The sequence below is a fragment of the Motacilla alba genome, chromosome 14, assembly GCF_015832195.1.
Source record: "Motacilla alba alba isolate MOTALB_02 chromosome 14, Motacilla_alba_V1.0_pri, whole genome shotgun sequence".
Lineage (NCBI taxonomy): Eukaryota > Metazoa > Chordata > Aves > Passeriformes > Motacillidae > Motacilla > Motacilla alba.
This window is the reverse complement of record NC_052029.1, coordinates 15,795,740-15,810,379: the sequence shown is the minus strand read 5'-3', so window position 1 is coordinate 15,810,379 and position 14,640 is coordinate 15,795,740. Positions and strand designations below refer to the sequence as shown.

The 14,640-nt window shown below is 60.1% G+C and overlaps 1 protein-coding gene across 2 annotated transcripts in view; it reads right to left on the bottom strand.

Annotated features, from left to right (window-relative positions):
• PRKCB (protein kinase C beta) overlaps positions 1–14,640 on the bottom strand; it is a 91,757-nt gene that overhangs the window by 43,255 nt on the left and 33,862 nt on the right. For both annotated transcript variants that reach the window (XM_038151240.1, XM_038151241.1), the window contains exon 3: positions 9,071–9,153. In XM_038151240.1, the coding sequence (XP_038007168.1) occupies positions 9,071–9,153 (83 nt within the window). The remainder of the gene's footprint in view (positions 1–9,070; positions 9,154–14,640) is intronic.

Sequence of the window (14,640 nt, the reverse complement as noted above, 5' to 3'; positions counted from 1 at the left end):
TCCCAGGCGTTCAAGCTGCTTAGGGGATACTTTTTTTTTTTTAAGCTTTCTTAAAAGCAAGGGCAGATTTTTGCCCAGCAGCAGAGGGTGCAGACCCAGCAGAGCCCAGTTCATCCCTTCATCCCTCGTGCAGGCACTGGGCGAACTCCCGGGCTCCAGCAAGGGTCAGCATTGGAGTTAGAGCCAAACAAACCCAAATCATGGAATCAGAATGGGTTGGGAGGGAGCTTAAATCCCATCCAGTGCCACCCCTGCCATGGCAAGGACACCTTCCACTGTCCCAGGGTGCCCCAAGTCCTGTCCAGCCTGGCCTGGGACACTCCAGGGATCCAGGGGCAGCCACAGCTTCCCTGGGCACCTGTGCCAGAAAAAACTTCCAGAAGAAACAGCTTCTCAACAGGGAGACAGAGCCCAACATGGAACAAAGCACTGAGGCAGAGCAAGGGCTTGGCATTCCTTGGCATGTTCTGTGCAAGAGGGAACAGTCCTGGGAGCTCAGGAGAGCCTGGAGCAGGGGCTGGGCAGGGGGAGCTGCTGGGGCTCAGCCCCGGGAGCAGCACGGGCCAGGGGAAGGCTCAGGCAGGAGCAGCTTGATTTCAGCTCCCGTTAATTGTTTAAGGGTTAGGGATGAGGCTCAGCTCCCAGCTCTGTCATTCGAGCCGAGCAGCTTTTTAATGGCCTGGAAAGCTGCCCAGGCATTAGCAGAGACACCTTTTCAGGGCACTGCGAGCAGAGTAAATAAATAAAGAGTGGAATCAGAAGCGAGCTATAACATCACCGCCAATACATTCCATCCCCCTGAAATTAATTTCCCAGCACTGTTGCATTGGAGCTTCCAGCTGCATTAATCACCAACATTCTGCTCCAGTGCTCAGCACCGCAGAAAACCCCAGTGGCACCCAGGAGGGGGAAACCAGCAGAGCTTCCTTTAACTTGCTCTGTGCCGTGCTGGGGTCGGGCTGCAGCCAAGGCACTGAAACTGGAAATACCTCACATTTTAGCCCGAGGAAACTGCTTGCAGACACAGCTCCCAGCAGGGCTCCAGCTGCAGCATGGCAGGGGAGGCTGAGGGGACAAGGGGTCACAAGCAACCTGTCCTCTGGACACCCCAAACAGTCAGTTCTGCCAGGGGCTCCGCAGGTCTGAAAGCCTTTTGCACTCCTCAGACATTTACAGGAGAGCAGAGAAATCAAGCCTGGATTTTAGGCTAGAACAGGAGGCAGGGGGAGTTCCCCCCATGAAACTCGGGGCAGGCAGCCAGGAGGCAGCCGGGACTCAACCTGGAGATGGTCTGGAAAGCTCCAACCCAAACCAGGCTGCGGTGCTGATTCCCTAGCCAGTGTCCCGGGAGAGAGGAACTCTCTGGCTGCCCAGCCCCGCATCGTGCAGAGCCCCAGGCACAGCACGTGCACCGGGCAGGGCACACGGGGGAGCAGCCACGTGCCAGCTGTGCCACCCCAGGGATCGCCCCCGAGCTGCCGCACTCCCTCCAGGCACAGAGACTCCTGCTCAGGCAAGCCAGAGCGTCAGTCATTCATAAAACCACCAGCTCTGTGCACAAGGAGGCAATTCCCATCCTCGAGAAGCACGTTGAAGTCCCTCTGGGACCCAGAGCTTGAGAAGCCGGAGCTGGAAAAGCGAAGAGTCAGAGCAGGCTGGGCTCCCCAAAGCAGCACCCCTGCCCAGAGCTGGGCTTCCCCTTGTGCTGCCAGCCCCTGCCCTGAGGCACTCACAGCCACGGGGCACAGCCACAGGCTGCCAGGGGGATGGAGCTGCTGGGCTCTGGCTGAGAGGGGCTTGGGCCACCTTGGCCAGCGCCTCGGAAAGTGCCAGAACCCAGCAGTTGTGGGGATCGTTTCTGAGCAGGGCTGAAGCCGCTGCACAAAGAGACTATTTTTGTACCACGGAGACAGGACTGACGAGAACACTGCGTATGCAGATGCTGAGGCTTAAAACGAGAATGGTTAAAAAGAAGTTTGCCAAGAAAAGAAAAGGCTCCACTCCTCCCCCACCAGCACTGAGCCAGCCTGAAGAACGGGGCAGGAGCAGCTTTCTTTGGAGCAGAGCTGGAAAACACCATGAGCAGAGCCAGTGCATGGCCCTTCCCTTCCCTTCCCTTCCCTTCCCTTCCCTTCCCTTCCCTTCCCTTCCCTTCCCTTCCCTTCCCTTCCCTTCCCTTCCCTTCCCTTCCCTTCCCTTCCCTTCCCTTCCCTTCCCTTCCCTTCCCTTCCCTTCCCTTCCCTGTCAGTGCTGCTGCAGAGCCAGCACCCCCTGCAATATCCCATCCCTGACTCATTGCATCTGAAGTTCCTCCTGTTTCCTTGTTAAATAAGAATAAAACTCCTCCCTGGAGGGTGGGCAGCCCTGGCACAGGGGCGCAGAGCATCTGGGCTGCCCCTGATCCCCGAGTGTCCCAGGCCGGGCTGGATGGGGCTTGGGACAGTGGAAGGTGTCCCTGTCGCTGCTCTCCCAGAGCACTGGAGATCCAAACCTCCTGCAGCAGAGCCTCGGGAAGGGGCAGCTGGCCCCACATGGACAGCCCAGGGGGTCTGAAAGCTCTGCACTCACATTCGCTGCCTTTGACAGAACACAGAGCCTTGCCTTCAAGATCAGGGGCTGCTGCTTTCCCCGTCTCATTGCAAAGAAAGCTTCAAATTATCTCTGCTGAAGAAGAATTAGCACAGTTCATGGGAAGAGACCATTTTAAAGTGAATTTCATAGTGATTTAAAGAGCACAATAGCAAATACAACACAGCCACAGCTTACTGCCTGCACTCAACAAACCCTGGTGGGGAAGGAGCAGGATGGGGACACTCCTGGGGAAGGAGCAGGTTGAGGATGGGGACACTCCTGGGGAAGGAGTAGGATGGGGACACTCCTGGGGAAGGATCAGGTTGAAGATGGGGACACTCCTGGGGAAGGAGCAGGATGGGGACACTCCTGGGGAAGGAGCAGGATGGGGACAGCTCTGGGGGAAGGAGCAGGTTGAGGATGGGGACACTCCTGGGGAAGGAGCAGGATGGGGACACTCCTGGGGAAGGAGCAGGATGGGGACAGCTCCAGGGGAAGGAGCAGGATGGGGACAGCTCTGGGGGAAGGAGCAGGATGGGGACAGCTCCAGGGGAAGGAGCAGGATGGGGACACTCCTGGGGAAGGAGCAGGATGGGGACACTCCTGGGGAAGGAGCAGGATGGGGACAGCTCCTGGGGAAGGAGCAGCATGGGGACAGCTCCAGGGGAAGGAGCAGGATGGGGACAGCTCCGGGGGAAGGAGCAGGATGGGGACACTCCTGGGGAAGGAGCAGCAGCCACGGGCACCGTGCTGGGGCTGCTCCCGTGTCAAACACTGCCTGCCCCAGCAGCAAACACATTCTATTGCCAGAGATGTCACCCTCTCTCAGACAGCTGCACAGGATGGGGATGACAGTCCTTTCCTCTGGCTGCTGCTGCCAACACCAAACAGAACGCTCTCTCTTTCCCAGCAGCAGGAAAAAGCCGAGCTCGGCCGCTGTGCCAGAGCAGTTTGCGTCCCAACACCCTTCAGACGTGTGTGGTAACTCACACATGCCCTGGGAGTCATTTCACTGCCCCTCCAGGAGTGGGGGCTCCCCTGCACCTTCCCCGCAGCCTGCAGCTGCTGGCACAGCCCAGAGAGCCCCAGCAGCTCCCTGCTGCAGGGCTGGGCACAGGCTGCACCCCCAGCTCACCTCCCTCCCGGCGAGGGACAAACCCTGGCCAGCCCCCGAGCCCGGGAAGGGCACGGACCCCAGCACCGGCTGCAGCCCCTCTGGGCTGGCTCACAGAGCCCTGCCTGCCCCGAGGCAAGGGGGAAGAGCTGCTCGGTCCCTGGGCTGGAGCCCTGGCAGCAGGAAGAGAGGGCTCTGGTGGGGCCGGGCAGGCAGCAGAAGGGGCTGGGAGGGAGCAGGGCAGAGACATCTTCATCCCGCGGGAGCTGCCAGAGCGAGCAGGTGCCCTGCCCCGGGGGCAGATGGCACAGCACGAGAGCTGGAGAAGTTAATTAGCAGCAGAACAGAAAGCAGCAAGTTGCAGGAAGGTTGTGAGGGTTTGCCAAGGCGCCGGCCAGGGCAGCCCAGGAGGAAAGGAGCTGTGAGCAGGGATTGGGGACCTGTGCTCAGGGACGGCACTGGGGCACAGCATGGAGCCCTTTCCATGGAGAAATCCCTCCTGGAATCCTGCCTGAGGTCCTCTCCCCGAGCCACAAACAATTTACACACAAAATTGAAATGTAGCTACACTGGCCCGTTCCCTTCCCAGAGCAACTCTGATATTTATTAACACATCCTGATTAGATGACCTTTAACAGGATCGTGCAAAGAAGGTCATTTTAATGATTATTTTGCCTACAATTTAAATAATTATGCATTCTACTAATAGCTCCAGCTATAATTAGGTTTGCCAACTGGAATACATTACACAGGCTGACTCTGGGTCCTGGGGACCTGGCTGTGGGTCAGTCACACACAGGGAGGGGGCTTTGGGCTGTCAGCCCCTCCTCACCAGCTCTCCCTTCTTCAGGAGAGACCCCAGGCACGCAGGACACCAGTGAGGAGCCCTGCCTGCAGACCCGTGCAGCACAAACGCAGCCCCGTGTCTGCAGCACCAGTGGCTCCAGCCACTGCTTCGCTCCCTGCTGCAAGAAGCAATTAATCTTTCATTTTTCCCCGCTTGGAGACACTATCATGTGTAATTAGTCCTCTCTCCCAGATGGAAGCTCCTGCTCGGCAGCCTTGCCAAGGTTAAACACACAGCCACACTCCCACTCTCCTCGCGGAGGTTCAAACACAGCCAGATCAAACAGAAACACCCCAAAGTGGGAGCCCTCAGCAGAGACAGACGCTCTGACATTTCCCTGCTCTGCAAGGGTTCTGCTCTGCTCCCCGGGCGTGCGGCACCAGCTCCCCCAGGTTCTCAGTGCACACCCCAGCCTCCACCCCCTCCAGCGCCCCTGAGCTTCCAGGGCAGAGTTCTAGTCCAGAAATGGTAATTTTCAGCTGTTAAACTGGAAACATTCGGGTAGAGCACAAGCACTGTACAGGTACAAAATGGTTTTCTCCTCGATTCTCCAGCACCGTGGAGACACAGAGATCAAGGAGCGAAGCTGGAAGATATTTTTCTTTCAACACATTTTTTATCCTTGGCTCCAGGCCTAGGCCACAGGCAAGAGCAGCTCTGGGCTCCCAGCAAAGCCCCAGCCCAGGCTGCAGCATCCCTGCCCTGCTCCCGTCCCTCTGCAGCCCAGCAGAACTGCCGGCCCGCTGCAGGGGTTTGACACCTGCAATAAAACAAACTCCCCTCTGCGGGGCTCCCTGGAGAGTCCTGTTGGTGGCAGAGCCGCCCAAAGCCAGCCCTGTGAGCAGCACAGCCCGGTGGCTCTGTCCCCAGAGCAGGTGGCTCTGATCCTCCCTGCGGCTGGCAGCGGCCGCGGGGCACAGGGAGCTCCAGCTTTCCCTGGCTCAGTGCTGAGGCCAGCGAGGCATTACTGAGGGCTGGAGCAGCTCTTCCTCTCCCAATTCAAAGCTCCTTAAGGATTATATGATTATATAATTACAAATATGATCTATTATGCATATAATTATGCTGCTGGAAGAGCAGGACTGACAGTGCAGGAGGAAGGAAGCTCGCCCTGCCTGCATCCCCCAGCGACACCCCTGTGTCAGGGAGGCAGGGGACAGACCCGAGGGGCTCTGGCAGCCTTTGCTGAAGAGAAAAAAAAGAAAAAGGACAAAAAAAAGCAATAAAAGGGCTATTTTCTCCCCGCCTGAGTCCCAAGAACTGCATTCCATCTTCGTTGTCAGAAGCTATGCATTAAAAGATTACCGAGCACTGCTAGGCAGCTGTTACCTGTCTGCTGCCCGTGCCAGGGTGCCAGTGCTGCCCCAGGGACAGCAGTGAGTGACACGGAATGTGACCACGGGCCTTCACACTGGCCCTGCTACAGAGTGGGGTCTGTTGGAGCTGTGACAATTTCACTCAGACCCTTCCCGTCCCTGGCAGAGGCTGCCCAGGGTCACCCAGAGCTGCTGCAGAGACCAGCTGGGACCTGCCTGCCCGAGGGGCCTCTCTGTCCTTGTGTGCCACTGCCCGGGCAGGGCTGGTGCCAGGGGAGGCAAAACGTGCTGCCCAGCCTCAGAGGGGACAGGAGAGCATGCCCTGGCAGTGCCCAGGAAGTGCCCTGGCAGTGCCCAGGTGTTCCAGCAGTATCCTGGCAGTGCCCTGGTGTCCCAACAGTGCCCGGGCAGTGCCCTGGCAGTGCCAAGGTGTCCTGGCAGTGTCCAGGTGTCCCAACAGTGCCCTGGCAGTGCCCAGGTGCCCCGCAGGTGCCGGGCAGGGCCAGCTGGTGCCTGGCACAGCCCTGCAGGCAGGACCCTGCCCTGCTGCCAAGCCCCTGTGCCTGCAGCAGGGTGAGCAATTCCAGCACTGCTGTCCCCTGGGCACTGCCCGGCCGCTCCCAGGGCCACCCTGAGCCATGGGCTGGTGTCCCTCAGTGTCACCTGCCCGGCTGGGGCTCTGCTCAGCAGCTCCTTGCCCCTGGCTCTGCACTGCAGCCTCAGCAGCCAGACTCCATCTGGGCACGCACAGCGCACTCCGAAGCAGGGATCTGTGCGGGTGACACCGACCCCCGGGGCGGGTCACAGCACCAGGGGACTCACTGCCACTGCCCGTGTGTGTCTGAGGTGACAGGGGACAGAGAGACTGACAGTGCCAGAGCTGCAGCCACAGGCCGGAGGGAACCGCACAGTGCCACATCTGTCACAGTGCCACATCTGTCACAGTGCCACATCCGTCACAGCAAAGGGCCAAGGGGCTCTGAGACCTCCGGCACCGCCAGCTCTCCGTGGAGTGTGGCACGCACGGGGACATCTGCCACATCCCCACGGGCCACAGAGGGACAGGAACACCTGCACTGCCCGGGTGGCCAGCGGGACCCTCAGGGAGGGTCACCCAGCACCACTCCCTCGTTCCCTCTGCCCCCTCAGCTGTCCTTGCCCCAGCAGCGGCGGCAGGGAGTGGAACTGCCTGGAAAGGCCGAGGTGGGAAGGTGAGCAGCTCAAAGCCTTCACTTCCCTCTCTGCAGCCCCATCCCCTGAAGGGACCTGTCGTGGCCAGGGCAGTGGCACAGAGGCTGTGCGCACAGCCACAGACCCCCTGCTCCCGGCGCCGACCCTGGCAGTGCCATGGACAGGGAGCAGGGATGCTCCAGCATCCCAGCCCAGCCTCCCTCCCTCGCTCCAGGCAGGCACAGCTCCTGCCCACGCCTCCACCGGCAGTCCCTGCTTGTCCCTGGCACAGGAAGCCCTCAGGGGCTTCTGTCCCGTGGGTGACAGCAGCGCCACCCTGCCACCTCCTCCTGGGCTGGTGGCACCGGCGCAGGAAGGGCCGTGGGTGCCGCAGCTGCTCCCGGGGGGGCTGCACAGGCAGCAGGGCTCAGGGGCGGAACAGCCACCAGCACAAACCTCACCAGCTGCTGCTGCCCCCCGAGAGCCTCATCCCCAAAGCCCCCTCTGCCCTGCCGGGGCCCAGCCCCGTTCCGGGGGGACACAACGCGTGTTTAGCCTCCACCTTCCGCAGCCTGTTACGCCGCCTGCTCCCACCACTTCTATTTTTAAGGGTGAGAGCTGTGGTGGTGCTCTGTCGTTTCCCCAATTCGAGCTCCTCTCTCCCAGCAGTTCCCCAAATTAGCCAGTTTCCACGGTAAAAGCCAGAACCTGCCAGACAGACCTGAGTGGTGCTGGCAGAGCCGGGCTCCCCAGCTCCGCTGCCCCCGAGCCCGGGGATCCTCAGGGCAAGAAATCCTCGGGGAAACAGGGGTGGGGACTCAGCTGCGAGTGCTGGGGGGTGGCACAAGGGATTGAAGGACATCGGGGCAAGGCTGCAGGCTCAGCCCCCAAGGGAAATCTCTGCCTCCCCGTGTGTTCCCTCTGCTCTGCTGAGCACAAGTTACGGGGTGGTTTGAGAGCTTTCAGTACCCCAGAAACCCTGAGAGTCCCCACAACTACAGAACCTCAGTCCCTGGAGGGCTTTGAAAGCCATGTGGGTGTGGCACGTGGGGAGGTGGGGTAGTGGTGGCCTTGGAAGAGCTGGGGAGTGTTGGACTTGATGATTCTTAGAGGCTTTTCCAACCTACACCTTCCCATAAACTGTGAAACAGCAACCCTGGGGTGCCCTCAGCCCAGAGAACCAGAGGAACACCTTGTGCAGGTGCTGTCAGCCCAGGGAACCAGAGGAGCACCTTGTGCAGGTGCTGGCAGCCCAGGAGCTGGAGGAACATCTTGTGCAGGTGCTGTCAGCCCAGGGAGCTGGAGGAGCACCTTGTGCAGCCCAGGGAGCTGGAGGAACACCTTGTGCAGGTGCTGTCAGCCCAGGGAGCTGGAGGAGCACCTTGTGCAGGTGCTATCAGCCCAGGAGCTGGAGGAGCCCCTTGTGCAGGTGCTATCAGCCCAGGAGCTGGAGGAGCACCTTGTGCAGGTGCTGTCAGCCCAGGGAGCTGGAGGAGCACCTTGTGCAGCCCAGGGAGCTGGAGGAACACCTTGTGCAGGTGCTGTCAGCCCAGGGAACCAGAGGAGCACCTTGTGCAGGTGCTGGCAGCCCAGGAGCTGGAGGAACATCTTGTGCAGGTGCTGTCAGCCCAGGGAGCTGGAGGAGCACCTTGTGCAGGTGCTGGCAGCCCAGGGAACCAGAGGAGCACCTTTTGCAGGTGCTGTCAGCCCAGGAGCTGGAGGAGCACCTTGTGCAGGTGCTGTCAGCCCAGGGAGCTGGAGGAGCACCTTGTGCAGCCCAGGGAGCTGGAGGAACACCTTGTGCAGGTGCTGTCAGCCCAGGGAGCTGGAGGAGCACCTTGTGCAGGTGCTATCAGCCCAGGAGCTGGAGGAGCACCTTGTGCAGGTGCTGTCAGCCCAGGGAACCAGAGGAGCACCTTGTGCAGGTGCTGGCAGCCCAGGAGCTGGAGGAACATCTTGTGCAGGTGCTGTCAGCCCAGGGAGCCAGAGGAACACCTTGTGCAGGTGCTGTCAGCCCAGGGAGCCCCAGCCCAGCCCAGGAGCTGTACTTACATCCGAGGCAGGGCCCTTGTCAGCACCGGGGCAGGAGAAGGTGACGAATTCATGGCACCTCTTGTGCACCACTAAGCAGCAAACTGCAAAGAGAACACAGGGACAGGGTCAGGGCACGGCACCATGAGAGCCAAGAGGCAACACAACAAACCCCGGCCCCATGGATTTCTGAGCAGTGCCAGGAGGGTTTTTAAGCAAACCCCTGGCAGGTTTTTAAACCTTATGGAATACCCCCAGCCAGAGCAGGCATTTTGGCAAAACTCGGCAGAACAAAGTGCGGAGTGAACGTCAGAGGAGGGCTGGGAACAATTCTGTTCCTCTGAGCTCATTGTCACTCGTGGCACACGCTCTGAGGTCACTGCTGGGAATAAAAAGAGGGAGAATCTGGCGCTCGCGGAATCTGAGCTGAAAAGTGCATGTGGCCAAAAATGGAAGATTGTACCGAAGGGAACAGGTGGGCAATGTTCCTCCCACAGCTCTGCTTTTCTCCAGCATCTCCCCAGCCTCCGTTTGCCAGACCAGAAGACACGCACGTCTTCCTCCCCTCACACACGTCAATGCCAGCCCTGCCCTTCTAGGAGAGGGAAATCAATCCCCACTGCCACTGCCCAGGCTTCCAAGCAGAATCCAGAGCTAAACCCCATCCCCACGGCCACCAAACCCTTTCAGCACGTGCCTGCCTGAAGTTGCCAGCACTGTTTCTGCAGTTTGTGCAGCCAAAGCTCTGTATTTCAAGGCTGGTTTTTTCCCAAATGCCAAATAAGCACCTCACCTTCAGTGACAGAGCCTAAGGAATCATTTGTCACTGTAGGTAACTTCAGCTGATGGCCCAGACCCTCCTCCAAGGGCCTCAGCCCCTCTGACCCTGCAGCTGGAGGCGGCAGCGCTGCTGGGGCTCCCCAGGCTGGGGAGCAGAGGCAGCACCTCACAGCCGTGTCACCTCGGTCACCTCTGTCACCTCCTGGCTGCCAGGGCTGGCCTGGCCACCCACACTCTGCATGCAGCCAGCCCCAGGGATGCTCAGCTCCCAGCATCCACGCCATGCCTGCCCCACACGATGAGAGCCCAGCCCCAGGGGCCCGAGGGGAGCCCAGGGAACAGGCCCTGGTTCTGGGGGAGCCCAGGGAATGAGCCCTGGTTCTGGGGGAGCCCAGGGAACAGGCTCTGGTTCTGGGGGAGCCCAGGGAACGAGCCCTGGTTCTGGGGGAGCCCAGGGAATGAGCCCTGGTTCTGGGGGAGCCCAGGGAACGAGCCCTGGTTCTGGGGGAGCCCAGGGAATGAGCCCTGGTTCTGGGGGAGCCCAGGGAACAGGCCCTGGTTCTGGGGGAGCCCAGGGAACAGGCTCTGGTTCTGGGGGAGCCCAGGGAATGAGCCCTGGTTCTGGGGGAGCCCAGGGAACAGGCTCTGGTTCTGGGGGAGCCCAGGGAATGAGCCCTGGTTCTGGGGGAGCCCAGGGAACGAGCCCTGGTTCTGGGGGAGCCCAGGGAACAGGCTCTGGTTCTGGGGGAGCCCAGGGAATGAGCCCTGGTTCTGGGGGAGCCCAGGGAATGAGCCCTGGTTCTGGGGGAGCCCAGGGAACAGGCTCTGGTTCTGGAGAGCCCAGGGAATGAGCCCTGGTTCTGGGGGAGCCCAGGGAATGAGCCCTGGTTCTGGGGGAGCCCAGGGAACGAGCCCTGGTTCTGGGGGAGCCCAGGGAACGAGCCCTGGTTCTGGGGGAGCCCAGGGAACAGGCCCTGGTTCTGGGGGAGCCCAGGGAACAGGCCCTGGTTCTGGGGGAGCCCAAGGAATGAGCTCTGGTTCTGGGGGAGCCCAGGGAATGAGCCCTGGTTCTGGGGGAGCCCAGGGAACAGGCCCTGGTTCTGGGGGAGCCCAGGGAACAGGCTCTGGTTCTGGGGGAGCCCAGGGAACAGGCTCTGGTTCTGGAGGAGCCCAGGGAACGAGCCCTGGTTCTGGGGGAGCCCAGGGAACAGGCTCTGGTTCTGGGGGAGCCCAGGGAACGAGCCCTGGTTCTGGGGGAGCCCAGGGAATGAGCCCTGGTTCTGGGGGAGCCCAGGGAACAGGCCCTGGTTCTGGGGGAGCCCAGGGAACAGGCTCTGGTTCTGGGGGAGCCCAGGGAATGAGCCCTGGTTCTGGGGGAGCCCAGGGAACAGGCTCTGGTTCTGGGGGAGCCCAGGGAATGAGCCCTGGTTCTGGGGGAGCCCAGGGAACGAGCCCTGGTTCTGGGGGAGCCCAGGGAACAGGCTCTGGTTCTGGGGGAGCCCAGGGAATGAGCCCTGGTTCTGGGGGAGCCCAGGGAATGAGCCCTGGTTCTGGGGGAGCCCAGGGAACGAGCCCTGGTTCTGGGGGAGCCCAGGGAACGAGCCCTGGTTCTGGGGGAGCCCAGGGAACAGGCCCTGGTTCTGGGGGAGCCCAGGGAACAGGCCCTGGTTCTGGGGGAGCCCAAGGAATGAGCTCTGGTTCTGGGGGAGCCCAGGGAATGAGCCCTGGTTCTGGGGGAGCCCAGGGAACAGGCCCTGGTTCTGGGGGAGCCCAGGGAACAGGCTCTGGTTCTGGGGGAGCCCAGGGAACAGGCTCTGGTTCTGGAGGAGCCCAGGGAACGAGCCCTGGTTCTGGGGGAGCCCAGGGAACAGGCTCTGGTTCTGGGGGAGCCCAGGGAACGAGCCCTGGTTCTGGGGGAGCCCAGGGAATGAGCCCTGGTTCTGGGGGAGCCCAGGGAACAGGCTCTGGTTCTGGGGAGCCCAGGGAACGAGCCCTGGTTCTGGGGCAGCCCAGGCACCACGCTCTGCTCTGCCTCAGGGCTCTCCCATCCAGCACATCCCTTCCCCAGAGCTGTGGTTCCACTGAATAAGGGCCTGTGCAAGATGAGGAGCAGGGACTGAGGTCTGGAGACAGAGCCCGGGAGCCAAACTGAGCTGGGCAAGAGCGGAGCAGGTCCCAGTTGCAGCAACGTGGGATTTTCCCTAAGGAACAAGGAAAAGGCAAGTGACATCAGCCATGAACCTCACAATCCCCTCTTTGTGCCCTGCCACATCCAGCTGTAAATTCGTGTTCCTTTTCACATTTTCCATTGTGAACAAAAACAAACCCAGAAGGTTTCAGAGGCAGAACAGCTGCCAAGAGCTCTCTCCTCGCAGGACCTCTCACTTGCTTTTCTGAGTCAAACAAACAAACATTTTCTTGAAAGCATTGCTCACCATTTCTGTCATTTGTATATGGAGACAGAAGCATCTGGGAAGCAGGAAGGAAGAAATTAGAACTCTATTAGCAGGGATTTCTCCTGAAGTGCGTGCACAGACTCGGAGAGCTCCGTAACACCCCGAGCACAGGCGCTGCTGCCAGAGGCTGGGCTCTGCTGGGAGCTCCCCGTGGAGCTGGGATCATTCCAGCTCTGCAGGGGAAACCAGGGCCACCAGGCTCAACTGGCCATGGGATGGTTGGGGTGGGAAGGGACCTTAAAGGCCACCCCGGCAGTGTCCCGGGCCAGGCTGGACAGGGCTTGGAGCACCCTGGGACAGTGGAAGGTGTCCCTGCCATGGCAAGGGTGAGTGCTCCCTCCACGCACAGGGAAAACAGGGCCAGCGGGGTGGATCAGGAGCAGGATCCCATGCCAGCAGTCCTGCCTCAGCTCCTAAACGTGACGTGCCCAACGGAAGCAAGGAGGCTGCAGGGATCTTCCCACTGCCGTGCCCTCCTGCTGCCATCACACTCGAGCAGTCTCAGCCCGTGTCTTTGTCAGTTTAGGAACCCCAGCACGAGCGGCAGCTTTCCCAGGTTGCTAATTAGACAGTTAATTTGTAAATCTTCTTATTTGGGTAATAAAGTTATCAAATCCCACCGGCTGGCTGCAAACATCCCAAGCCATTTGTACACAACAAGAATGACAGATTAACCTTTCCCACTCCTTACTGCATAATGCAGGAGAGTTTCCTGACCCTAAACTCTCCTTCAGGGCCAGCTCCATTGCAGGGGTCTGGGGAGACCCGTCCTGGGAGAAGGGAAGGACACAAACCCTGTGGAAGGCAAGAGGCAGAGCCCTGAGCCCAGCGGCTCTCCACAGCCTCAGGAGGTTTGCTGGAATGCACATTTTTCACAGCTGCCCCAGCACAGGGTCTCAGATCTGAAAAGATTTGCACCAAAACATCAGGGCAAGATCACACACCTCTGTTCCCTGGGATCCTGACACAGTCCTGGGAGGAAAGACCTCCTGGAAGGTTGGGTTTGAGAGCTAAGAAACCACAACAGCAGCAGGGCATTCTCAAACCCTAGGAAACATCTAATTGTGGAGGATGAAAAGAGAGAAAATGCTAGAAAATGCTAACACAGTATTGCTTAAATATATATATATACACACACAGACACAGAGAAAGGCGTCTTGGCTTAAACCACTGCTCAAAAACCCTCCAGAAAAACCATAAAGCAGTTTCCCTGCTGATTCCCTGCTGATTCCAGGAGCTGCCAATCAGAGAAACCACATCAAAATGTGTTCCAGGCGTTTGAAGGCTGCAGAACACACGTCTGGCTGCAGCTCCAGCAGGCCAGGGCTGCTGTCCCCGGGAAGGGAGCAGCAGAGCTGCCCCAGGCCCAGGTGTCCCCAGGATGCAGTGGCCAGGCTGCAGCTCCGAGCAGCAGCGCAGGGCTGGGGCAGCTGGCATCCTGCTGCACGAATTCCTGCAGCACAGCAGCTGCAGCAGCCGGGAGCAGCACTCCCAGCCGGGGCTGCAATGCTCCCTGCTCCTGCAGGACATTCCCTCCCCTCCTGCTTCCGCCCCTGAACAGGCTCAGGAGCGTTCCCTGCCATCCCTCACCTCACACGCTCGGGTGCTTTGCCCAAGGGGGCCCAAGGATTTGCTCTCAGAGTACAAAATCCCTCCCGGGCCAGGGTTTCTGCCCAGGACAAGCCCCAAAAGCCCTTCGTCTGAGCTTCAAGCTCCTCACACAGGCTCCAGGCCACCCTGGGAGCCAGCCCAGCACAGGCACAGGTATTCCCAGGAATGGCAAAGGCTCAGGGCAGCGCTTCACTGGCAAACTCCTGAGGCTGCCGAGCCCATTCTGAAGAGCACAAACCCGTGGCACCCCTGGCCCACGGAGGAGCAGGGGTGACAAATGCCCCCGTGCCTCGGCACAGGAGGTGGGATTGGCCCCATCTCCCACAGGGAACGTCTTCAGCTGCAGGAGGGCACCCAGCCCTGCCACACAGCTCCCCGCAGGAGAGAGCCCTGCCTGCAGCCCACGAGCAGCCCTGCCTTCCACTCGAGCTCCATTTGTTGCTCTAATTGCATTGCATGAACTCCTTGTCCCAGCGTTCTGGAGAAGGGAATCATCAATCTCCCCCCATGAATAATTCAGGGACGTCACCTCTGGTGGCTCCTGAGCTCAGCCCTTCCCAGAACACACATCCCCACCGAAGGGAAGCCTCTGTTCCTCTCCTCAGGCCAGGCAGAGGTCTGGAAGCACCGGGAACAGTCTTGGATACAGCATGTCAAGTGAGGGAGACAGATGGAGAGTTAACGGAGACAGAAGAAGGTTCAAGCAAGATTCAGCTCAAAATCAAAGCCAGGGAGGAGTTCAAG